Genomic DNA, 27,673 nt, shown 5'->3' with positions numbered 1-27,673 from the left:
GCAATATTTAGTGCACTAACCATGTTTGCTCAAATTTTGGTTCTGAGCAAAAACAAACCCCAGACCTTTTGAAATGAATTTCTTGTGACTTGTACTTCTGCACATTATCAAGTATCAATACAGTAGCAATAAGGAGTAGGAATTAAGTTTGAAATAGTGCCACACAGCAATTTATGGTCCACTTCATGGGTGGTAGTACCGGTGTGTGTGTGTGTGTGTGTGTGTGTTAAATTTAGAAAAATCATGTTTCGTATACAGAGCTGTCATGGAATTTTGAGTGTACGAGTTTGTTATTCTGAGCCATTTGATTAAATTTAACCACAGGAAACTCTTCCAAGTCCTAATGAAGCAGCAATTACATCTAAAAAGGGAGCCAAGCCAAAAAACATCCTTTTCCAATATCTCTCTTACAAACATCAGACTACAATCTAAGCTCCATGGTTTTACTTCATTTTTATACCGTCTCTCTAAGCTGCTGGAAACGCGTTAAACACAAACCAGGGAGTGGTGCACCAGCTAGTCTTCAGTCGGAAAGGCTGACACCCAGTACATGTCTGCACAAAGACATGTGTGCATGTGTGTATACATGCACACACATGGAGAAACTTAAACCCACAAAAATGAAAATTTCTTTTAAAGAAAGGCCATTAAAAATTACAAAACCATAGTCATTGACAGAAAAATTGAATGAGATTTTAGAAATCAGCCATATGATTTAAGAACTTTCAAATGAATATACTTAAAATTTTAGGTTATAACATAACATGTGATAGTTCAAGAGATAGACCAGACAAAACAGCATTTAAAGAAAGTTAAAATTGCCTCTTCATTTAGAAGTGAACAAACCCGTAAGACTTGGAAGACTGTGACATTTTTCTTAAAAGACACATACTTACACACAACTTTAATGAATGTATCATTACTGAGATAACTTAAATTTTTTTCAATAATTAAAGAAGTTAGCTATCAAAACAGCCTGGACATAGAATGCACTTTATACTATTCCCAGGTTTTCACATCACACACATCCCATGCAACAGAGACTTCAGCAGAATGATGCAGCAACCCTATGATGTAGGAGACAGAAAAAATGTCAAAGGCAATTCTTCACATTTGGATCTCATCGCATCAAGTGCAAATAGTGAACTTACACATGAAAATGCAATTTGCTCCTTCTAAAGCATACACTTTTATTTCTTGCAGAAGAACACATTCTTTCCCACTGCCTCAAGGTAAAAAGGATGGCATCTATCACGAGTGCGGGGAATGTCTGAAGGGTTTAGAAACAATCTTTTCATAATGCTCCTTTCGATGAGGAAGTGGAGTTATAAGTTACTGAAAATTCATAAAGATTATTAAGTTTGCATCCTCACAGAAGACCCGCCACCACTGCATCTCTCCACCGTCAGCATCCCAGCCCAGAACCACTGAGAATATGTTTCTGGTTCAGGATGCTCATCTGTTGTGTGACATGACTGTTTCACTGCATAAAAGAAAGGTTCTGCTCCATTCAAAACCCAGAACAAACAACAACTAAAAAAAATTGCTTCCAGTGGAACAAGTCTATAACATCTACAGTAAATTTGTTCTTCTATCTGTAATCCTTCGTGTAAGTAACTTTAACAGGTAAGTTTCTATTGCAGCAAGTCTACTCCACATTATCAACCTGTGCCCGTGCCTGCTGGGCTATATGAATGATTACCCTGTCCCTCAGTGCCCTCAGCAATGACCTACTGGGCACCCAACCCCTCCCAGCAAGGAAGCTTCCCAAACAACAGCAAGCTTTCCTGCTTGATGAATTCCAGCCTCACAGCTCATCTAAACTGAGCCTATGGGCTTCATGGTTTCCCTTCTTACTCTCCGCATAGGTCTATGGGAAGTTATGAAACATATTTTTCTAGTCCTCCCAGGAGCAAGGCCGGGTTCACAATTTGACCCCAGAAACACAGCTGTCCTGCAAAGCCAGACAGCCTGATAGAACTGAGTGTTAGTGCTCTCTGCCTGGCCTAACGCAAACCGTAACATGCAGCGCGGAGCAATGTTGCTTATGGGAAAAGACAAGCGATGGATTAGTGGGAGAAAAATAATGCGATTTAATCACATAAAAAAATACCACAAGCATACAGCTCCTTTTCAACAAGCAGCACACCTCAGGGAAAGGTGCAATATTCTTATAAAACTAAGCACTTATGATTTAAAATGGACTCTGGACACACCCAGAAATTCCCCTTCCCATCACGTCAATATTCCCCCAGGGGATGATTTTACACAAACAGACAAAAATATCTATCTATGCCTCAGATAGAAGCCTTAGACGTGTGAGGCCTGATCCCAGGAACAGTGCGGGATCATGTGAAAGACTGTCACGGACTAATTAAGGACACCGCTGCCAAAAAAGGAAGGCTGACCCTGCAGTCTTATTTACACAATTTCCAGCCAGAGGGCTCTGAAGTGGAGCCCCAGTGGGGGCATTTCTATCTGAAACCCAAGGGCACCTGCATTAAGGCAACCGGTGTAAATGAATCCCTTTGCTCAATGACAGAAGAAAAGACACCAATACTTCAATTATCATGGTGCGGAATATATGTGCGGCCCTTTTGGACTCTATGTAAGAAGACCCGGTTACTTCTTATTTATTATGATTATTTGCACTTCACTGTGCATTCCATTAGAAAGAGGACATTTTGAGGCAAGGATGATAAGCTCTGTAGACAGAAGGTAGTGATTCAAAAATTGCAAAACTTCAGCTTTCAAAAATAGCCTAAGTGACCTCTTGCAGTACTCTGACCACTCTGCAGCAAGCAGGAGGCAACCCCTGTGAAGAGCGAATTCTGGCAAAGTTCTCTCTTCACAGATGATGCACAGCTTAAGCTATAATGAGTTTTTGGGTTACAAATGCTGAACGCATTAATATTCCTTGATGATAATTATCACAGTATAAGCACCTTTCCCAATGTGAGTAGCATAAAGCAACTGAAGCAGCATTTTTACTACATTTGAAACAAGCTGGAAAATGGGATTTTCTACTCTTGTAACCTGAGGTCAACATACATCAAGCACTGCATATTAACACACCTATGTGTGAACCCTACACCACTTCCCTTCTCTTCTGCTTCACGTGCACCTAAAGCTAGCTCCTTTCTCCATTCCTCATCACAAAATTCTTGATGAGAATGCATTTCGGATAGACATAATTTCAAAACAAAATGAATTTGCCCCATCACATGAATCCTACGTTCTTCTTAGGAGAATACAAATAGCAAACAAGAGCAGTAAGCCGTGTTTCACAGATGAGATGTGTCTCTGTGCAGTGGGAATGAACACTGTGGTCACTGGCTGCATATAAAACAGGGTGAAAATTAGAAGCAAGCAAACAGGCTCCTGGAAGAACCAAACACATTACATATAAATCTGAACAAGCTACCAGCCTTTATCTTTACACCTTCAAAACTAATAATACTATTAAGCACTGAAAGGCTTGCATGTGCATTGTAACCCGCCAACATGATGGCAGTGATGAGGTCAGCATCATATTTACTGGCAACATTTTCACATAAGATTCCTAGAAGCCAATTTTCATTCCAGACTAAAAGAACAGTTATTGTTATTTGAATAATAACGATCAAATATTACAAGGAAGAAACCAATAAACATAATCTATTATGCATCACATCGGAATGTACAATGACATCTACTATTCAATTGTTTGTCATCGCATACCCAAAACAGGTGCCCAGAGGGTTTAACTTACTATACCCCAATTTGCTGTGATAATACACTCCAAATGGGCTATAAATTGATTTTCCCTCACTTCTTTTTCTTCCTTCCCCTCTATTCAGTGAAAAAGAAAAAAATGTCTATTCTAAAGCTTAACTAGGAAGGCTTAAAATAATGACAATGTAAGATATTTTTAAAAACATGCTATAATGCCATTTTAGTACTCTATGTAAATAATCCCAGCAGCACTTTGACTTAACAGTGGCAAAATAAAAGCCAGTTTGGACCCTTAATCTAAAGAGTGTGAATTGATTTAGGTGTTTTGCAGGTGTGAATCTGCTGCACTCATCTGTGCCGTGTTACCCCACACTTCATTGACAAAATGTGCCACGCTACAACTGCTTCAAGTTCTCTACCATCATTTGTACTTATGTGCTGCAAAAATGTCTTCAAATCCCATTTGAATAGATGGCAGGGTTATGAGGGAACCTTTACTAAATATTTAAGAGCACACCGGCTTATTAAATACTATAATGCGAGAGCCATGAAAGCATGATATACAGTGCTTGCCTTCTTTTTTTTTTTACCTTAATGCTGGTGCTCGTTTTGAACACTCCCCGAGCCCATTCATCAGTAGAACTGATGCATTTTAAAAAGCCCTCATTTACTAGCAAATAAACGTGGGTAGAGAACCTTTTCAGTGTAAAAATGACTGGAAACCTATTTGGTTTTACTGTGCAAAATTTGCTTTACTCTGGCTAGAAAAAAGACCTTGCAAAACATTTAAAAGGTCATTTTGAAATAGTATTCAAAAGCTAAAGGTACACAGTTTCAAGTAAAAGAAAGTAGGGTGTATTTTTGGTTCACAGGAATATACATACACCAAAACAAGACAACGGATTTACAGACAACCGATAAGCTACAGACATTTCTTAAGTCTGGAAATAGTATCTCATATACGTATCATATAATGAGATCAACCACTATGACTGTTGTTTTTGACCATTACATTGTTGGCCAGTGACTTCATTTGCAACTATGCATGATTGCTTTTTAAAAATAATAGCTCGATATAACTTTTGCACATGGTATGTTAAGATGTTTTTAACTAGGACAATTTTATTTTGAAGAGTCAGAAAAATTTTAGCCTATTCCGGTGGGCAGAAAGTAGAAATTCTCTCTGCAAAGATATTTCTGTTCACAGAGAGATATACTATGGTCTAATTTAAAGACACCTCCCTTTCCCATGGAGGCCTGCAGAGCGAGCGTTTCCCCTGTAAACACTGTAACGGTGATTATCTGTCCTCTCAGTTCTCAGTGGAGACTCTTGCTTTTGAAAATGTCTTGTGGTGACTTGCTAAATTCAGGCTATTTCAATTAGTATTACTGCACATTAAAAATTAATTGCATTACTGAGTGGATTAAGGTTTAAATTTCAATTCTACAGTACATGCACTAGAAATGACAGCTAAAAATCAATGTTCTTTGGCCCAGAGTCGGAAGTGTGTATGGTCAGATAGCACGGGACTGGCGTCACCGGCCAAGCAGTTTTAAAAGACTTGATAGTTCAATTGAAGGTGTGTCAGCTCTAATTCTAGATTTTAGTTTGAATGCTGCACCGTAGCCCAGGCTTAGAAAAGGAAAAAGAACAACAGCTGCAGTAACCACTTGGAAAACAAATGGACACAGGTACTAAAATGGCAATACAAAAGGATTAACAGTCATGCAACATTCACATAGAATTATCCCTCCATTAACCCTTGTACATAACTCTGTTCAATAAGAACATAAGGTCTCTGCCTTAAATCCACACTATTTTTTTATTAGTTATTGGGTGACAGAAGTTGGTTGGGGGCAGGAAATTGGCTATTTTGTTAAGAGAAATTACTAATATATACAATATGCATAATGACTTTATGTTTTAATGAAACCCAAGAAGATATTGAAAATACAAATCTTTTCCTTAAACAGTAATCCCATTGAAGTCCCTTCTGTAAATTACTAAACCTTTTGGGGAAGGGACAAAAATCAGTTGAACATCCTGAGTATAATTCCTAGCATCTACATGAAACATTTGAGGAGAAATCAGTCTACTTTTATTCACAATAAATTTGCTCTTCTAAGAAGATAAAGATAAGGAACTTTAGACATGAAGTGGACAGAGTAGAATAGCATCAATAAAGACCCACAGAGCCACCAGGATTTCTGAGCTGGGAAATGAACGGTGACTGGCGTGTGCCTAAGAGAAAACAATGATGCCTGCAAGGTCCTCAAGATCCCCTCTGTGCTGGAAGTGGCCAACAGCAAGTTCGGCAGCAAGAGAGTAAAGGAGATGGGAAGTGATAATAACAATAAAAAGAATAATCTGGTGCAAATGGGCCCCAAGGCGTGGTAGTCGTCCCTGTGCAACAATCACCCTTCGCTGCAATTTACTGACGTGGCTTCATTACAACACAGCGCAGCATATAACAGGGTAATGGACAAAGTGCACGCGTGGTTTGAGGCAGCACGTGCCACGCTCGCAGCCACTGCCAGGGGAGCCCAGTCAGACAGTTCAAAACTATGTTACCTGCAAAAACGTATTAAACAAAGAAATGCAACATGAACACGGCATGGTGATGAACTGGGGGTGGGGGGGGGGAGGATAAAAGGTAGCAGGGAAAAGTGTGTTTCCTTCGTGAAATATTAACGGCACTTCAAATTAGGTGAGTTAAAACACCCTTTGAAGAGGTAACAACTTGTGGCTTTGTTCAAAGGAAAAGATAAAGAAAATGATGTTTCCTGTTTGGAAAACATAGACTGGCTCTTGGATTCTTATTTTTCTTTCCCATAAAGTGAGCTGAATGTTTTGAGGTGAACTGGAACACTGCGCATTCAGGTTATGATTATTTAAAAGAGAAAATGATTAATTTTCTGATTCTTGCCTGCTGTAGCTAGAGGTCTTACTTTTCAGTCAGTGCCTGGAAGATGCTGAAGCACTGTGTTACGGGGAAAAAAGAGATTCTTTCTTCACCAAGGATCATTGAGTATGTCATTGGTTAATTCTTGCTCTATGCTCCTCATTAGCATTACTCTCAAGTTTCTGGTTATCATATCCGAAATATTAAGACATAATAACTACGAAGGTGCAGATAATTGGATATTAACCAGAACATACTTGACTGGGCAGGAGGTAGGGCCCTGCTTAAACTAATCCTGAAATATATTAATCACCAATTAATGAAAGTGTTTCAAATTCATTTTCTATTACAGAACACCTCCGAGTAGCTCAGCTTTTTCTAACAAAATGACTTGGAATAACAAGCTAGAAATAAGGAATATGGGCCCTGGCTGGGGAGCTCAGTTGGTTAGAGTGTTATCCCCCTACACCAAGGTTGTGGGTTCGATCCCCAGTCAGGGCACATATAAGAATCAACCAGTGAATGCATCAATAAGTAGACCAACAAATTGATGTTTCTTTCTCTTTCTCCATCTCTTTCTCTCTCTCTTCCTCTCCCCCTGTCCCTCCCTCCTCCCTCTCTCTCTCTCAAATCAATAAATTTAAAAAATTTTTAAAGAAATAAGGAAGATGGCCATCTGATGATGCCTTGAATTAATTCTTTACAGCCTTTTGTCAAGTAATCATGAAAATACAGTTAAAGCCTTGATTACTATTTTACAAAGTCTGAAGGAAGAACAGGATACACTTTTCAATATTCAGTGGCCTTGCTTTAAATTATAAATCTATCCCTTTAAACAGCAGGGACATGAGTGAATATTTCACCAGAGCACTGCCATAGTATTATGGGAGATTTTCAGCCTAGACATTCAGACCCGCAACCTAACAACAGAGACACTCTGCTGATACAAAACCAAATGGGAGGAGAAGTCCGGCAAAAACATGCTTTGTACATAGTGAAGAGTAAGTAGTAAGAAGTTGGCGAATACATTAAGGGGTAAAAACATTGAAAAGACACCACTAAAGAAAAGAAAAAGGGAAGCTGGAAAAGGAGCATACACACATGTGTGTCCGTGCAGTCCACGTGGCTGAGAGATTGTGTCTGACACACGCAGGTCTTTCATTAGCTTGGTTGTACAAGCCCCTTCTAAGCTCCCAAGAGAAACTTTTGTGCATATTCACTGAGTTACAGAAACTGCTATGAAAATGTTGCTCATCTTAAAGGAAAAAAATAAAATTTCTAACTATATTATTCTCACAAAGGGATTCTAATATCTTTCAATACTTAAAAGGTACACCTCCCGATACTCAGAAAGAGACCTGCATTTTTATGTCTGAGGAAACAAATCATCTCGATTAATACAATGTAAGTGAGGGATTAAAATGACGCCATCTCTCTATTTTCCTGCCGTTAGTCACTTAATCTGATGAAAATAGTAAGAAAACTCCTGTTATCTCAGATCTGTTTTTTTTATTCAGTTGTTTGTTGATTTTAATTTTAATAATTCTCAAATAAGCACTCACGGCAGATGAACTAAGATATGCAGGCAAGTAGGCCCTTTTATCAACAATTTTGCCACAGAAATACACAAACATTTCAATGGCTCTTCATTAGCAAACAAATCAACAAGTGATATTTTAATGCATGACTTTATTCCATCTCTGTGGGGACCGCAGTTGAGAGTGTGATGTACAGTACAGAGAAAGGAATCATCAGCCACAACGTCCCAGGGCTCTCTCCACTGAGGACTTCGCAGCCTCTGCTTAAAGAGTGCATTTAATTGACTGATAGACAGTAGCTTCTTTGTTCACAGAAGACAGCGAAGTAATGGCAGCTTGAAAATCGTACCATCTACAGGGTCTCCTGAGACTAGTAACAGGGGGATATGTGTCAGGAATAAATAAATAATCTAATTATTAAGCCACTTCCTGTCAAGTTAACTCCAATTTGTTGGCTTTTGAAGGCAACAAAACGAGGCATTTTTCCTCATTATGCTTCTCTTTTTATACCACTGGTAATCACAGGCGGATTAAAGGGTGCCTGATTGGTTTTTTTGTCAAGGAACTGAGAAGCAGCCAACAGTACAGAAAAACAGAGTTGGGGTTAGAAGAAATTTCATGCTTGTCTCCTTTCCAGCTCCCTAACAGCCCACACGGCTGCCCCATACAGAGCTGCCAGCTGTACAGCAAATGTGTACCCCTCCAACTGAGGCCTACCGGGCCACAGGCACCATCCTGAGAGCTGTGAGATACCTTGCAATCTTGGCAGGTAGCTACTGCTGTCATAGGCATAATTCTAAAGGTGACCTATGAAACCCCATCAGCTCACCAAATGCAACAATATGAGCAGCCGAAGTTCGACACCCATTCTCCATATTGGCTCCCTCTCCTTTGTTTACTGCTATTAATGGCCCCGAAACTAGGAAATAACCTATGGAAATAGGTCATGAGAGACCTTTTCTCTATTCGTGTGTGAACTGATTCTGTAAAAAAGCAGATCACGATGCACATGTGTATATGCATGTGTGCGTGCAGAAATCTGTATTTTTATCTATTGCTGATGACTTTTCTTACCCTCCATTCAGAAACGATTTGCAAACTTCAATCAGAAAGATATATCCACATTTGATAATAAACATATCAAACAACGAGTAAAAAACAGATAGACTCGTGGCACATTCTAAGGCAAGTCAAAGGTGAGGACAAAACGAGAGCCAGAAGCCCCACCATTGCGTCTCAGCCAGTCACATGGAATTATCCATCTGGCACAGACTTCCCTCCCTGTGTCTCTGTATGGAGCCTAGGAAGGGAGGCTGGCACCAGTCGTTCGCGCCGGTGCCACATTCTCCCTGCCACATTCTTCCAAGGCCCCTGTCAGGGCAGTGTGCTCTAAAATATAACGAGAAACTGCATCTTCAGTGTGTCTCTGGGCTCAGTCAGCACCCCCCGTCTCACAGAAAATCAACATCCCAAGAAACGTGTAAGACGCTATGTTAGGGGCTTGCAAATGAGAAACTCCACTAGCTGCCAGTATTTTTTATTCCTGTGAATCACAGCCGTTAGATGCAGGCTAAGATACAAAACAAGGATAAACATTCTGATTTGTCTTTTAGTAGCTTAACACTGACATAAAGAGATAGGCTCAAACATTTTCTTTAAAAGCTGTTTAAGAAAAAAGAATCCAAATAAGCAAAAGCAGCTCTTGAAAACTGTCTCATTCCAAAAAGATGATTTAAAAAAAATGAAGTTCTTTTTTTTCTTTTAGTTTCTGTTAAATGGTCTTTGTCCTGAGGAAGGCTGATCTGAGAGGAGCAGTGGCAAGTTCCTGGGGCCTCGCTCTGCACTCGGTGAGCAGTGTGGCTGTGTTCTATTTATGCCTCTGTATGTCCTTTCTGAACACATCTTGAATTTTTGTTAAATTGCGCAGATAATTAAACCCTCTTCATATTTACAGTCTGCTTCATTGGTACCATGAATTCTGTTTTCAGTTACTGTCTGCAAATTCCCTCTCTGAACAATTTCATACTAAGCAATAACACTTCATTTTACATAAGTTTTATCTGATGTCCCCATACAGAGCTGCCAGCTGTACAGCAAATGTGCGGTTCTCAAACTGAGGCCTACCGGGCCCCTGGCTCCATCCTGAGATCTATAAGGCACCTTGCTGTCATTGGCAAGCTTTCCCTGCTGTCCCTGTGACCATCACTCCACACTGCACACAACTTAAAATCATCTGATTATTAGAATTTGTGGCCCACACTCCATTTTATCCTTTATTTAATCTATCCCCAGATCACACATTTGTTTAAATGTTTTGGCTGGTTTACAAATCATGCAGCCATCTGCACAGTAGGTGTGACACCATTTTTTAGACAAAAGTTACGTTACCAACAAAGATAAAGTCATTTGAAATGCTTTGGTGTTTTGTTATTCTGCCTGGCTCACTTGGACCAACTCTAAGAAATAAATAGAATTATCTGTGTAAATCGATGAACATCTATGAAAAACAACACCCAGCAGAACGCCGAGCTTGCTCCATTACCTACGTTAATATCATGACAGCTGAGGAGAGATGACCTGGCCCACTTCTCATCTCTCCTGTACAGATGGCTATTAAAGAGAAAGTATCCCTTTTGTATGGTCCATGTAGAAACCCTTTATGGGCTTTTCAAATAAGCCAGCATTGCTCACATGAGGGTAGCTTTCTGTTACCATTAAACTGCCCAGATTTCATCTTTTTAAATCCAGCTCTTGATGAAATAAGCCAGTATTTCATCATATTTAACACCAAATGCTTGTTTCTTAATTCCTTGAATTTTATAAACAATCAAATAAAGATGACCCCTCCCCCACCAAATTCAGTAGTGTTCTCATTTAGAATTAATGTAAAGTCCAAAGAACCTAATGACTCTGAGCTTCTTAGGATAGTGCAGGCATATACATATATACACACCCACACATATATGCATTACTGTAGATTCATTTCTATCCTTTTTTTTTAACAGCCAGTGGACACTGAGAGTTTAAAGGGCAACACGGCCCTCTATCTTCTTATGCAGAGATCCATACTTTTGGATATTTTCCCTTAAGACATATAAAATCCAAAACCACTATAGACCTGAAATATTGCTTTTAGTCTATGCTAAAGCAAGAGCACTCAAGCTGAAATGTTTCAGAGGTGATACTGAATGTCACAAAACTATAATGAAGATTAGTCACATAGCACACTATCCACTAAAGAAATGGAAGGAAAAGAATGCCATTTGTGACCTTAGGTATCAAGCAAATTGCAGAATGTATAAATGTCACTTGCCACAAAAACAAACTAAAATTCACCACACTGCACAAAACTGATGAATGAATTATTTTTATCTTGGCATTAGTGATACATATCATGTACAACATAGCACACAGGGTACACAGTGACAGATATCATGTGTAATAACAAACACGGCACAGGTCTTCTCATGTGCACTGCAGAAGACTTGAATCTTTCCATGGTCTTTTAAAAATTATAACTATCTACAAGACATTGAGTATTAGAGATGTGAGTAAAAATAGTCAATACCTTTGCATCAGTGTTTTCATATTTGCTGCCATTTATTGTCCTAAATTCTAGTTTCACTTTTCTAAGAGATAAATATATTTGCTTCTCCCAAATGCCCTAAGCATTACCCTGGGTCTCTCTGGGACATGTTTATTAGCAGCTATTTCTAGATTTCCCTGTTTTTTCACAACACAAGCTACTCTGCCACCTTACATATAATGGGGGTCTTTTTGATCAGATGAAAAATATAAAAATATAAGACATTAAGTAATAGTTGCTAAGTCATTTTTTAAAAACAATTCTTAGGCAAATGGTTTGTAGCCATTCCCTTCCTATTCTCCATCCAAGAACTTTGAAGGGGACGGCTGGGAAAGGCCACAGCTATCCCCCACCACTTGTCCTCCCAAGTCCATGACTGCAGCAATCAGTTCCAAGGATAATGGCATTTCTCCCCTTTGATCATTTCTTTGTCGAGCTGACTGGCCTTCGATGGTGAGTGTACTGCTTGCTGGTTGTCTACCACCAGCCGCTTGCAATTTGCTCACTATGTTTCATGAGACAGTTGTTTGTGGCTGTTTGGAACACATTTGTCTCTTTGGGGATTTATGCGCTGGTTGCAATGCCAACCTCTGTAGTGATCGAAATTTCTTTCTAACTAAAATAGATAATTAGAGGCTGGTAATTATTGGTCAAGAATTATCAGAGTGAAAAAATTAAGCTTCTCATAAATAGTTCTTGGCAATGTCATCTCTTTATATTATCGCATGCCTAACAGCCCTTTATTCTGAGCACTTATGAATTTACTCTACTGCTGTTGAGCCTCATAATTTTATATGAGGCAATCCCTTTGCTGGGTTAAACACATTTAAATTCTCTGGTTTCATCTCTATCTGTGCTAAAGCATAGCAAATAATAATAACAACAAAAGCCTTAAAGAAGAAAATAACAATAAATATTTACTATGCTGATAGAAAAAGATGGGTGAATAATGAATTAAAGAACATAATACACAAAGGCTTCTTTCTGTATTCTCAGGTCAAAAGCCAACATAAACTACGTAGAAGGAACAAAGGAAGACAAGAGAAATTTTCTCATCTGTTCAGATTTTGAAAGAGGGAAGCCTTTTCCCAGGAAATCTGTGAAAATTTTTTGTAGCTCTTGTGTGTGTGCGTGTGTGTGTGTGTGTGTGTGTGTGTGTGAAGGACAGAAGCCTCTAAATAGTCACTTGTCTAATTTCTCACTGAAACTGTGTCAAAATGTGGTGAAGAGTGAGGTTTTCTTTTTTTCCTTAATAGACATAAGCCAAATCCCGAATGCATTTTTGTTGAGTAATTATTCCTGCAGCGTGGACCCTGTGTCCACACCTAGCTGCAAAATGTCACTTCAGCAGAGCGTCTCCACTATGGACTGGGTAGAAACGTTGATGGTTTTCCTTTCACAAACATCCCAACAGCCTAAGACCTCCACATCCAGGACGAAGTGTGGAGGTTGGCTGACACTGAAATTGCATTAAAGTATCTGTGCTACACCTTATCTTACCCATGGACACGGACAACAGTGTGGGGATTGACTATGGAAGTAGGGGGAGGGCTGGGTGGAGTGGGGCAAAGGGGGAAAATGGGACAACTGTAATGGCATAAACAATAAAACATTTTAAAATGGAAAAAATGTGTGCTACACAGAAGCAAATGCAAATGAGTTGGTTAAAGAAGAGATTAAAGTTACACCTCTTTGAGTCATGTGCAGATTTAGTTTTCCATCAAATGACATAATCCTTCCTTCAGACTGATTGAAATGTAAAACAAAATCTGTAAAAACACCATATACCCTCTCAACAAAAAGAGTAAGAGGATTTCAGATGGCCTCTAATCCCTCTTCCCTGCTAAATATCTCGTTGAGATTATTTTTCGATTAGACAAAAAGTATACACAAATACACAACCTAAAAATACCCACCCTGAATGGAGGTATTTTAGCCAACAAAATAATACTGCCTGCCTCATCTGATAGACTAATATCACACTGGGATTTTTAAAAAGGATATCTTAGCCTTTGGGACATCCTTCTGTTACACAATCTCTGCCTGTCTCTCTGTCTCTCTCTCTCTCTAGATATTAACAACACTAAGGAGCTGAAGGACTCGGATGCATGGTCAACCGATAGAACAATTACATGGATGCTATTCATTTGTTTAGGCCTTAAGTGCAAGAGAGTTACATATTTTATTATTAAAAATAGCATGAATATTAAATAACTAGGGCCTCTGTGAAAAGGAGTAGAATTTGCTTCATTGATGGAAAGTGAATTGTTAAACACTCAGATCCCAAGAGTGCTGTTTTAATCCACCATAAGGTGGAAGGGAAAAGCCTTGAGAAAGCACTAATGATGCAAAGAATTTAAGAGAAATACAAAGGGAAGGGTACAAAGCAATTTTAAAAGAAGGGCCAGGACAAACCAATGAATGTTATGGATAAATGATACTAAAACTGGAAAATCAAAAAGTCCTCTCATGTCCAACATTCAACTCACATTCTACATATGCACCAAAACACTAATATTGAGGCGAAAAATATATCTGATTGGTCCACCTGGGTCTTGTGATAAATAATAAATCTAGAACCCAACATAAGTTTATATTAAATACCACTAATCAGAAGCATGAACCACAAAGTTTCACTAAATTTTCCATAAGCATTAAAGAAAGGTTTTCACTGAAGCACATGTAAAACTGTAGCAGAGAAACAGAATTATGAGTGATTGCCACCAGTAAATAATAAATTCTACTCAAGAAATAAAGAGATGGAAAATATTAACATTTATTATTTGGCAAGAAGAATTCAATTTTTAAACCTATTCCCTACCCTTTCCCCAAAAACAGTTTTGAAAGTTTATGTATTTTTAATGCAAAATAGAAGGAAACAGCAAAAAAAACCACATTATTTGAAAATCTCAGGTTGCCATTTTTTAAACACTCAGTAAAGTTGTCGAAGTTATTCTGTCACATTTAAGAATATGTTTTTTAATGTATAAGAAAATCACTAAGAATATTAGTACTTAAATCTAGAAAACACAGAGATAAAGGATCAATATTTTAGCTGTTATGTGTACATTCAATTTTTCACAATTATGCACTTAGTCTTTTATAGGCAATAATCCTCCTGGAGACCCATCATTTGAGAACTATAAAGCAAATCCTATTGAAAAACTATTAATCAATTTTCCAACATGCTTTTGAATTTATCTTTATTAATTTCTACAAAATCCTGAGAAATTTTGTTAGGGTTGATTTTAGTGATCAGTAGCGAGAGTGGCAGCAACCCTCCCCCTAACTATGCCCAGAATGCTACTAGTTAGTGTATAATGAAACTGTTACCCCAAGTAACAGGTTCAGGATCTAAAATGTTGTCTTTTCTTCCATGGCTTAGAATTTGGTAATAGACAGCATGAGATTAATTAGACTTTTTAATATTATATGACAGTTATCTATGACATTACAAAATACCACGAAGTGAGTGTGAAATAAAAAGTTTTCATAGTATAAAAACACAAGTGAATAACAAAAATAGTATAAAGAAACAGCAATTGTCATTTTACTGGTAGAAAAAGATCTGCTTGATAAAGCTTAATTGGCTGGTAAAACTCTTAGTGTTATTACTAAGTGCTTATCAAATTAGAAAACATAGGGAGTAACCCCAGAGGAATTAAGGGATAATGGGACATTATGAATAAGTGAAAAAAATGATGCGTTTAGCCCTAGCCCATGTGGTTAATGCAAACACCGGCCTAGAGTGACTTCAGAGATCTCTACCCAAACCCCTTATAAGATCTATGTAAAATTAGGTGGGAAATAAAAAATGATAACTGAATCCTTTACATGATCTTTTTAATCATGATTATTTCCAGGCTGTTGAAACCATACATATAAAACTAGTTTATGGCAATTTAAGTTATTTATGTTTCCCTATCACAAAAACTCACCACTTAGATTTTGATACAAAGATGCTTAAGCAACACACAACAGTCCCATTACCATAATAACTTCTGAAATTAAAACCTGTCTAAAACTCCATGGAAAGCTAACATCCAGTTCATTAACCATTCCTGTTAGTTTTCAATAACGCAAAAATGATTAGAAGTTTAATTTGTTAATCACCTGTGTTTTGACTGGAGTAGATATACAATCCTCAGCAGAAGTCTAAACTAGCCCTTGCAGAAAATAAAATGTGGTAACGCTTTATCAGGCCTAATAATAGTAATAAAAAAATCAATCATGCTTAGGTAGAACATTGACGATTGAACAATTAATTCATCTTTAACTCTGTTTAATTATATAGGCACTGATGTACACAAGTAGGAGAAAATCTATCCATAGTAAGGTTTAGAGTGTCACTCACCAATCATGTGATTTGCAACATGAACCTGAATGTCCCATTCATTGTAGAAAACCATCTGACACTTGATGCACTGATAGGTCTTCTTCTGAGAAAACAAGTACAAACAGAATTACTTAGACACATGCACTTGATACTGCTTTGTTTAAAAAAAAAAAAAAAACCCGACCCTACTCATAGCTGTATGTGGAGATGCTGGTCTTACTCATGCTGCTTACTAAACTACCGTGGGGCTGTGTGGGCCAAGTTCCACAAGTTCTTTAGGAAGGAGGTCTTGTGGCCCGATCTCTACACACTATTCTTAAAGTTGCAAACAGTTGGAAGACATGAGGCACATAATTATGGCATACTATATTTTTAAAGACTCCTAAACGCAAAAACAGAAGTTAGTATTTTTGAGAAAATCTGTAACACGTGGCTGCTAAGTCTCAGAAACCAATGTCTTTGAAGGCCAGGCTTTCATCCTGACTGACATAACTGTGGTGTTGCTTCTAGAAATCCCTACATAAAATGGCCAATAAATTCAGATTCATGGAATCTAGCCAAGAGATTTCGAGATTTTAATTTTTAGCTGAAGTCCAAAATCTAGATGATATTTCAGGAACTGCTAAGTGCTAGCATTTAAATACATATTTTCTCCTGCGAGGAAATCATACAGTTTCATATCATATTGAATAGTGTAACACCATTTATCATTTACACAAGAGTCCTGTGAAGTGAGTAGAGCAGGATTTATTATAAATTCTGGTATCATAAATAAAGACACGGAGGCCCGAGGACGTAGAAGGACGTGCCTGATGTTCCTACAGCTGGGAAGAGAAATAAGCTCTCTTGATTCTAAATGCTGGGCTCTAAAATAAAGCAGGCTTTGTGGTTTTACATCTTTGTTGCTGTGTCCCCCATACGGCTCCGCACATATTAGATGAACCCAGTCAAGCACTGGTTCCATTCTCCAGAATACAGTGACATAAATTCCTTTATGATGAAACTTGATATTGACAATTAAAACCATCTTAGAAAACAAAATAAACCATTATGAAATAATCCATTTTTAAAATTCCCCAAATGTGAGAGACAGAGACAATTGTAAAATCACTTCAGTGACCACTTGTTAAGGCAATCTTGCAGAATTATCATTTCATCGCACTCGCATAAAATTGTTTTACTAACAGTAGCAACAGGGAATATCAGTCTGTAAACTGCAATTAAGTTTAAAGAACTCAACAAAATCAAAGTTAAGCACAAAAAATTTAGTGTCATTTCATTAGTGATTAAAACCATAAATGTCATTCATGTAAATTTTCTTAATTATCTCTACTTAATGTAATATTTGCTTCTGCAGCAGAAAAGGGTATTCCTTGTAAAACACAGATGTATAGGCATCCTTCTGATGGAAGCTTTCTAAATAATCTAATGGGCTTTGTACATTAGGCACATTGTGAATTGAGCATGCTGAATCTAAATCTAACAGGGACTTGAAAAACCCTGACGATCACCAAGGAAGATTTACTGCGCTGAGCTGTTTACAAGATGCTTTTGATGGTGACATATATAGAGCAACATGTGTTGCGTAAATAACATCTATTCCTTTTTTAACAATATTTCCCTTTAGAACTAGTTAGAAAATATTTCTTACTCCCAGATGGCCTACATTACGTATTGTTTATTAGCATACTTCTAGCATTATTCCTGATATGTGACCTTGCTGAAAAACAAAGAAACATAAACTTAATGGCTAGTCTTTTCTCTTGTTAGCACAGTAAAACATACAGCATGTCGAAAACTGTCTCCAAAAATGATGACTGATGAATATGTTGGCGCAATATGCTAGGGCTTTTTTTCCTGGCCTAATAATAAAGAATAAAAATCACTTGACAAACCAAAATAATAAAATACTAGCACTTACTACTACCTTCAAAATGAACTGACACATTTGAAAATCTATGTACACGTTTTCTTTTATCATTGAAAGAAAATGCTTTTGTCACTTCTAATAATTCAAATACTAGACAGTATTTAAAATGTTACTTTTTCTTGTCTTTTTAACAAAGTCATGTTCTTATCTGAAAGCTTCTACAGTGGGGGGCTGGACAAAGTAAGAATTTGATGTGACACAGAAGAGTGCACCATGACCTTAAGACAATGCAGTTTGAGCTTCACCGCACTGCATCGTGCATTTCCCAAATACAGAACAAGGATGTGCAAATTGGGATGCGTTATGGTTTTCTTTCTAAATCACGATGTAAAGTTCAATTATGCCCTCAGTTTTTTAAAGTGTTTAAATGAACTTCAAAGCATCCCTTATTATAATTATAGACTTTTAGCAAAACATTTTGGGACCCCTGCCCACTTGTATACCAACTTTCCATAAAGCGATTATAACCTCTGAACAGAGCTGGCCTGGGGGAGCTTTTCCCCTTGGAGGTGAATCCATTCCAGCTCTGTACAGCTGAGTTTATGAAGAAACTCTCCCTAATTCTAGGATTAAATCTGCCCTCCTGCTACTTCCCCAATTGGCTCTAACTCTATGCTATGGAGCTACAAAGAACAGGTCGAAGCCCTTATCTAACATGACATTGACGTTAACCCCTTTCCAGACTGGAAATATAAGTCTGGAGTAAGAAACGCTTTGAACAACTTTCACCATCCTGGTTATCTTCTTTCAGGTCGACCCATTAACAAACAGGACCAGGAGTTAAGCACAGTACTCCCGGGGTGACCGACTCTTGCAGGGCACAGGAGGAACTGCCACTTCCCTTAGGACAATTACTTCCATTTATATAGAAGACAACAACAACAAAAAAGTCAAGTGAGAGCACTTCTTTTAAAAGCAGATAAAAGTAGAAACAGAACTTCCATTGTTTGGGCCCCAGATTGGCCTTTATCAACGCTTAAATTGTCAATTGACTTGAAATGCTAATTTGGTACAATTTTTAAAAGAGACTTTTTCATTAGCCTTTTTTAATGTGCTACTTGGGAGTGGGGTTGTCATTTCCTGATTGTTCTCTTTTGTTTTCTGATACTGATAGATGTAATTATCAAGGATACAACTTTTTCCTAGCACCTCATTATTTTTGATTGATTTTGAGAACAATTTAAATGTGCCTTTTTGACATTCTTGTTTTCAGTTATACTCTGGTTAAGGTACTCAGAGTCTTTCAGAAAAGAGCATCTCATAAATTAAAAAAAATGATTAGGATCTTTAATAATGTATACTTAAAAGAAAAACATTATTCTGACTAATCCCCACCTCCCTCCACTCAATCTATATTCCATTAGGGCTTAGGCTTCACATTTTGCCTCAACAAATTAAAAAAATAATAATACTTTGTACTTGTAAATTGCTTTTTAAAAGAAAAAAACAAAACACTGAGCATAAAAAAAAATCAATGAGTCCATAGTAATCCTCAAAAACAGAAAAAGAAAAAAATCTCAATTGCCGCTATTGGAAGTGACTATTGCATGAAATTTCTTGTTCTGAAAATTGGTAATTAAAGGAACAGAAGCACCAAGCTCTATGAGAAAGTGTGGCATTCAATACATGCCCATCTGATGAAGGAAAGCTTTCTTTATTGAACACTGTCAGCAGAAGGGGTGACAGAATTAGAAATTCACCATTTGCAATGCCAAATAAAATGATCTAGGATAATCATTAATGGGCTCTAAAACTATTAGAACAAAGGTTGTTCTGAGAGAGTCAATTTTCATCCTTTGAGAACTGCAAATAGATGTACTTTTACACTAGGTTTCTCGGGAAGTAATTGCGGTGACCAGACTATTTAGCTTACTCTTACTAATAATGGAGCAACCTAACATTATGTGTCTCAAAATGTGATGCAAGATGGAGTATTCTCATACAAAATGTATACCTGAAACTAATCAAGCCTTTTCAAGGGAAGAAGTATTAGAGGAATATGCATTACTTTGAGACAGAAAAAATTACACAAATAGACAATGTTCTTCAACACTTATCAAGAATATTCTTGGCCTGTTATCTTTAAAAAGTCAATGTCATGGCAGCAGGGAGGGAAATTGGAATGTTCTCGGGTGGAAAATACTATAAAGACTTAACTAATAAATGTGTGCATGTGTGTGTGTGTGTGTGTGTGTGTGTGTGTGTATATATATATATATATATATAAAGTGTGATCTGAATCTGGAGAGGAAACAGCTATAAAAAGATTTTTAAAGAAATTGGGGAAATTTGAATATCAGCTAGTTATTAGGTCATAGGCGGCAAACACAAGGCCTGCAGGCCCCACCCTCCACCTTGTTTTGTCCGGCCTGGCACCTTGTTTCTGCCCAGCAGCAGCACCGAGCGCTTTTGCTGAACTGTTAAGAAGTAGTTACATTTATACAGCCCTAAAATTACATTCGGCCCTTTGAAGGCAACTGTGAGGCTGATGTGGCCCTGGTGAAAATGAGTTTGATGCCCCTGTATTAGGTGATATTGGGGAAATACTGTGTTAGATTTAACAATGGTACTGTGGTTATGTGGGCAGACATCCTTTTTGTTAGGAGATGCATTCTGAATATTTAGGGGTAAAATATCATGATGTTTGTAATTAACTTTCAAGAGATCCACAAAAAAAGTGGCCACTTATAGATAATGCAAATAAGGCTAAATGTTAACAATTATTAAATCTAAGTATATGCTTGAACATTTCCAAAATTAAAAGTAGGAACAAATGGATAATTCATAATACTTACATTTGGTGGGGTTTTTTTTTAAACATTTAACCTAACCTGTTATAACCCCATCCTTTCCATTCATGTTACACTCCCGCACTGGGTGTTCACCAACAATTTTTGCTTAGTGGTTATAAATTGGTTTGCAAACCTTTTTAAAATTTTTGTGGGCTGTTGTTTGTTACAAATTTGATGTATAAATTCTAAGAGGCCGGGAACACAGCTTCCCTCCAATTCTATAATAAATTAATATTTTCCTACAATTCTATGCTTTCCAACTTATAAAGAACTCGTACACATAAAACTCACACGTAACAACACTGTGAGAATGAAGGAATTGCCCTCATTTACAAGTTAAGTGACCCAAGTCGTGCAGGTTGTGAACACCACAGCCAACGTTAGTGTTCCACCCTGCCTCCCACCCACTGGGTTCTAACGGTTTCTACTCTGATCATCTGCAGGCAAATTTACACTTGCATTTTAGGTACATTTTGAAAGAAGGCTCTCCTTAGAAATTCACAGTGCTTTGATCTATGAGAATGCCAGGGGTGGTATAAGACTAGCTTAATACCAGTGAAGGAACCGTTTCTGGCCACCTGCACCTTAGGGTCCCAGTTCCAGACCCTTGACCAAGATCCTTGGGGTTGACCTGGCTTCCCAAAGTCACCTCCGTCTCCTTCAGGGTTTCCTCTTTGCTCTCAGTGTCCTGCAGTTTTATTGCCATGTTTTTAACCATGTATTTTTTTGTTTACTTTTCCTGCTCAATACTGAAAGAACAATTTCAATCTGAGAGCTCGTGTATGTCTCTCCTGAAAATTTCCAGCAATCACTTCTTCAGTTTTTACATATCTTACACACACTCTCTGTTAACTTCTACTGGAATACCAATTGGACTTATAGTGGAATCTTTCATTCTATCTTCTATGTTTCTTAACTACTTTTTCAAGCATATTTTAAAAATTTGTTTGTCTTCCATGTTCTAATCTAGATGATTTTCTCCATACTCTTAATAAACCATTGGTTTTTCTCTTCACTGACATCCAGTCTAGAGTTTTTCCTATCAAAGCTTTTATTTCAGTAGCCATTTTTCATCTTTCATATCTCTAATTTTAATATACAAGTACTCGTGTTTAATTTCTACTTGGGTTTGCTTTTATAATTTGTCACTGTTTTTAGGGAACATCACTTTCTGAACTTCCAAACATACTTGTTTTGAAGTCTTGCCAGACTATTCTATATAATTAATTTCTTCAGGAGTGGAATTTTGGTCTCATAGGAGTTAGGTGTTTTTTGTTTGTTTGTTTGTTTGTTTGCTATTTGACTAGCATTAGATTCATTCACACAGTTTGGAATCTTGGTTCCTGGCTACTAAGCCAGGCTAGGCTTCACAGGGGCATTTCCTGTGCATCTGCTGGGAGGTAGGCATAAGGGAGACATTGTGAGTTGAACCACAGAGCTGGCATATGGTAAATTCAGTTTTAAGTCCCAAAACTGTATCTTTCTTCTTACACCTTTAACTCTCCAGCTGAAAAGTCTTAGTTCTAGGTATTGATCAACAGAAATTTTGATCACAAAGAACTTTACTTTCTCCCCAACCCTTGCCTTAAGTAGAGGGTCTGAGTTTGTCCCATAGAGATTGAACCCTAGTTACCACTTCTTATTTCTGGAACAGAGTCCAACAGACCCCTGGCTTTAGGCTGATAACCACATGGTTTGTAAATTTGGTTTCTGAATCTCAAAGATGGAGAATTGTTTTCAATTTGAGTAAGGCCATTTGGTTTTCTATCTTTCTATCATATCTATCATTGCTATATGCTTAAAGAATCAAAGCATGAAGGCACAGAGCCATTTTTTCAGAATGTTCCACAGCCCTGAGGAGCAAGTCTCCTGCTTCCCCTACCATTTCACCAACCCCAAACTGAGGCAGTGGTTACCAAGGAAAAGCCAATCCCAGACTTGGTCAGGACCTTCTAAAATCAGGATGATGTACAATAATGTTATGAAATATCCACTCCAAATATACCCAGCAGTTTCAGTAGAAAAGCAACTTTGGGATCCTCTTTCTGCAATTAGTTGCTATTTAGTGACTTCATCACTTCATCATTTAGTTGTGTGACAAATCATTTAGTGACCCTGAGTCTTAGGTTCCTTCCCTGTAAATTAAAAATAATAAAGCTTATGTATTAGAGTTAATGTGAGAAGCAAGTGAGAAGCACATAAAACTGCTTAGTACTATGTCTGCCACGTAGCATGCCTGCATTAAACAGTAACTACCTTTATTACTCATTACTTGACAGGTTATTATGGGAATGGAATAGAGTGGAATACCACATAAACTGTCTGGCACAGCACAGTGGCGTGGCAAAGATTAGTTCTCACTCTTTCATGTGGGCTCTGAAACATACGAAAATGTCTTTAAACTAGAATCCACTAATTTAGAATCCACTATGACAGTAAACAAGGGGTAAACACTGTTTGTTAAATAAAGCTTTAAAATGGATAACATAAAGAAAATCACTAGTTGGTGACAGCGTTGGCGGGGACAGGAATGAAGGTAGAGCATATAAAATGTTACAAGTTAGGTAAGGGACAAAAGTTGTTCACAAGGACTATAGCAATATGCATTACCATTCCAAGAACAAGCATATTAATTACAAATGACGCATATGTATATTTAAGACTAGTAGCACGTTTACCTGACAGTAACTTGTTGGCAAACAAATGGATACTACGTATGAGTGAAAATAATAAACCTACAGCTTTCCACAAATACTCAATACTTTAGAAATTTTACTGATTTAGTTTGGTAACTTTCCAAGTAATTCTGAATTTGTGTAAAAAGAAATCACTGAACAGAGAAGGAAAAAATGGGTGAAATGAAATGAAAGCACTAATGATGAAAAAGCTCACTCAAATAACTCATTGAAAATGAAGAACACCAGTATCAATGTCTGGCATGGGGTAAGAACTCAATAACCAAGGGATATTAAACACAATTCCTAAACTCAAGGAGTTAAAATATAGTCGCAGAACAGTGCACACAACCATTAAGCTGCTATAAGTATTTTGCCTAAATAACACGGCAAAGTAATTCAGAACCAAGTGCCAGTTAATAGATAGCAAAGAGATGACAGGTAAAACATATCAGATAGGAACAGATTAATGTGACAAAAATAATCACAAAAAAACTCCCTGGGAGAGGAAAGGTGATCTGAAGTCTGAACTGTAAATGATTTCACTGAGCTCAAAACTGAGTACAAAGTGCCTTAGTAGATGGTAAGCAAGTCGCTCACAGTCTGGTGTGGCTGCAGGAATGAGGAGTGCAGTTCAGAGCAGAATCAGACAGAGCTCAGGAAGATTCCTGTGGCCAGCTGACCGAACAGATAAAACAGGAGAGACAAAAGTCTCATAAGAGAGAATCTGGAAAAATATTTTTGTTTCAAATGAGTAAGTTGCATTTATTTAATCCTCACCCAAGGACATTTTCCATTGTTTTTAGGGAGAAGAAGGGAGAGGGAGGGAGAGAGGGAGGAGGGAGGAACAGGGTGAGGGTGGGCAGAGAGAGAGAAACATTAACACGAAAGAGAAACATCCATTGGTTGCCTCTCATATGCGCCCCACTCACCAAGTGGACCTAGGTATGTGCCCTGAACCGGAAACCAACACACAACCATTTCCGTGTATGGGCTCCAGCCAATGGAGCCACCCTGGCCACGGCTGCAATTATTTTCTGTGAATTTTAGAAAAATTCTGCACAGGCCTACATTGTATAAAAAAGAAAAAAATGTTTAATCACATTTATTTTTATAAGTAAAATCCAAACTCCATGAAAATATAAATGTAAGCAAGTATTAACTTTGAAATTGAGGGATAAAAATGCCAAACCACCTTTCTCAGCTTTTCTTGGGTTCTCTTTTTATATTACAATAGCAAGAAAAACACTGATAGCTTATTTTCAAACATATATCAATAGTCAAAAATCAGGAAACAATTGAGTAGTAAAAATAAATCCGACTAGTATTCATTAAAAAATGAAACCCAATGTCAAAGATGGAGAAATTTCCATGAATTATATAAAAAAAATTCATGATACAAATATATTACCTTGAAGTTCATATAGCATTGCTTTATTTTTTGAAATTTAAAATTGCCTTCTAACAAATTTCCCTCAAAATTTGCCTTTCTATGTACGGGAACGTGATGTCTAATATTAAAAACTTGATTGGAGGCCCGGTTTCCCAGGGAGAGAGACGCTTTCTTAGTTTTACTTGCCCACCTCCACTCCTCCGACTTCTCCTGATTCAGATATTGGAGACTCTTCCACGGACCCCAGCTTATGTCTCGCACCACACAGGCCACTCACGCTCTCCAGACAGGATATCATCACCTGGATGACCTCATGGTGGTCAGTTATGGGTTCAGTTGCTGTTTATTTCCATGCCATAGCAAATCTACCTGAATCAATATCCTATAGCAACGATTTTCAACTGGTGTGCTGCAGGAATTTGTAAGGGGCTGGGGGTGGACCAGAGGAGGCGCTGTGGCGGGGTGGGAACTCTGAGAGCCCTCTGGATGCAAGTGTCGCCGAGGGGCGGGGGCAGGGGCAGTGCACGAGGCTGGCGGTAGCTGGGAGTAAGGAGCGGCAGAGAAGCGCTGCAGTGGTGGGGGACTGAGTGTGACGAGACAGCACTGCTGCAGGTATTTGCCAAGGACACCTATGCTGGGAGTTAGGTCCCCGCCAAGTTAAGACTACACCGCAAGCTTACACAGAGACCAGCGCGGCCCTGAGCTCAACACGTGGAATACTTCACGTTCCTCTTACTATGATAACAGTGCGAACCCTGACCTATCGTGATTCAGATGCTGTGTCATCTGCTTCGACATTAGTGGACCTGAAGCACTGGACAGTGTCCTCAAGAAGTGGAAGGGGGAGACTTGGGAGTTTTGCTTCAATGCCAAGGTTGTGCTGGTTGCTGTAAACTTGACATGCGGATGGATCTCGCCACACCGAGGGAGCTGTCCAAGCAGTTGTTTATCCCTGTTACACACCAGCAGGGCACTGCGCTGGCCGAGGAGGTGAGGGCGTGTCCTATGTGGAGTGCTTCTCCCAGTCCTCGGAGATGTCTTCCCTGTGGCCACAGTGGCCTTCCTGGGCTGTGCCCATGGGTAGCTGTGCCCTACTGACTCTGCCGGGGACTGCAGCGATTCCCTCAGCGGGCAGGGGGACTGAAGTGATGCCCCTGGCCGGCAGGGCAGCAAGGCTGGAAGGGGAAGGAAGGCAAGATACACAAGGATGGAGCCAAGAGGTGCAAGCTCATGTGAGGAGCCTGGGAGGGGCGGAGAGTCAGGACACGTGGTGGAGGGCACAACTGTTCCCTTGTCTGCAAGCTCCTTTCCTGACCTCTGCACTCTGGCTGGGACTTCAGGGCAGGCTGAGTGAGCAGTTCTTCTAGGCAAGGGGCCCAGAGGCAGAGGGTACCACTATTCCTCACATCCTCATCCCCTCCTCGCCACAGGGGCAAGCTGAGGAAGCTAGCAGAGCAGGCATCTGGGCCAGGGGTGGAGGAGCGGGGGAGCTGGCCTTAAGCAGTGACCTTGGTTGAGTCTCAGTATATGAAGGGTGCCTTCCCTCCTCGGACCCCCAGTCCCCATATCCTGGTCCTGGCTTCCTTCCTTAAAGAAAGTGTTCATTCCATGACCTTCCCTTTTCCTCTCCTCTCACTTCTACAGCTGTTCTCATTCATCCTCACCTCCAGGCAACAGGCAGTAAATCAAAAGGCAAGATGAGAAGACCCTCCTCCTATATATCCACTAGTTCTAGCTCCTCCCTCTCTTCCCCCAACAGCCCCCAAATAAAGCCCATGTCCATGAAAATAAGCAAAAAAAATTAAAACATGCAATACTCGACTATTTAGTAAAGGGCACTGATCTTTTTCTTTTAGACTGCCAAATGAAAATTTGACAACAGCCAACACAATAGCCATCTGGTGTGAATGAATCAAAAGAGATATACCTATCTTTTTTTGTCAGATAGGCAAAAAATAAAAAACATATATATTGTTTGGTGTGCCACAGGATGTTAGTACTTAGTTTATGTGTGCCAAGAGATGAAAGCATTTGAAAATCTCTGTCCTATAGTGTTGCCGGTAAAGTGCACTTGATCATTTCCTTTATGGCTGTCCATCAGACTTGCCTGCAAACTTCACCACCTGACACAGTGCCCCAAATCAGTGAATTGGAAGAGACTGAATAATAGAAACTAGGTGGATGTTGTAGTAAAGGCAAAACAAAACTTCACCAGAGCATGTACTTCTTTTTTCTGAGTTAGGACAAAGAGTTTGTTTCCATTTACCCATGTCTACAATATTTAGTTAGCTCCCAGTCTGAGGGTATTTATGACTCATAGTAGGTTCCAGTTAACTTCCAATATTGACTGTTTTATAAATTTTCATACCATTCAGGAAAGCTAAGAAATTGAGAGTGGGGGAATAGAGTTTAAATGTCTTTTATAAACATAAATCCAAGAAGGAGAGGAATATTTGAAAAATTTTTGCCTTAACCAATTTAAGGTCTATTTTGTTCATCAGTTACTCCAACAACATACTGATTGTTTTCACCTTAACAAGTTGAAACCTCCCTTCTGTCTCACTGTTGGCAAAGTGAGGAGCCGTGGTAAATACTGGGGATGCACAGCTGGAGAAATGAAGGAGTAGGAATATTAGGTAGTATGTTACACCACCATTAAATTGCATAATATGCCCATAGAGATCCAATCCTGAAAACTGGTTATATGATTTCCAATCCCACCAGAAACCTAGAGAAAGTTCTGTGAGCAAGAAAAACATTTAAGTCTATTAAGAGGTATTTTGTTAAGTATGTAACTTCTGCCCTA

The 27,673-nt window shown here is 38.6% G+C and overlaps 1 protein-coding gene and 1 pseudogene across 3 annotated transcripts in view; one reads left to right on the top strand and one right to left on the bottom strand.

The window, feature by feature from the left end:
- The window catches only part of ZNF521 (zinc finger protein 521), a 283,566-nt gene that overhangs the window by 108,983 nt on the left and 146,910 nt on the right, over window positions 1-27,673 (bottom strand). For 2 of the 3 annotated variants that reach the window (XM_028524919.2, XM_028524921.2), the window contains one exon: window positions 16,096-16,180. In XM_028524919.2, the coding sequence (XP_028380720.1) occupies window positions 16,096-16,180 (85 nt within the window). The remainder of the gene's footprint in view (window positions 1-16,095; window positions 16,181-27,673) is intronic. The other variant, XM_028524920.2, reaches the window with a different exon arrangement.
- Window positions 23,710-26,016, top strand: LOC114506509 (annotated as a pseudogene).

The sequence above is a fragment of the Phyllostomus discolor genome, chromosome 9 (assembly GCF_004126475.2).
Source record: "Phyllostomus discolor isolate MPI-MPIP mPhyDis1 chromosome 9, mPhyDis1.pri.v3, whole genome shotgun sequence".
NCBI lineage: Eukaryota > Metazoa > Chordata > Mammalia > Chiroptera > Phyllostomidae > Phyllostomus > Phyllostomus discolor.
The sequence above is the reverse complement of the archived record's forward strand: the minus strand, read 5'-3'. Positions and strand labels throughout refer to the sequence as shown.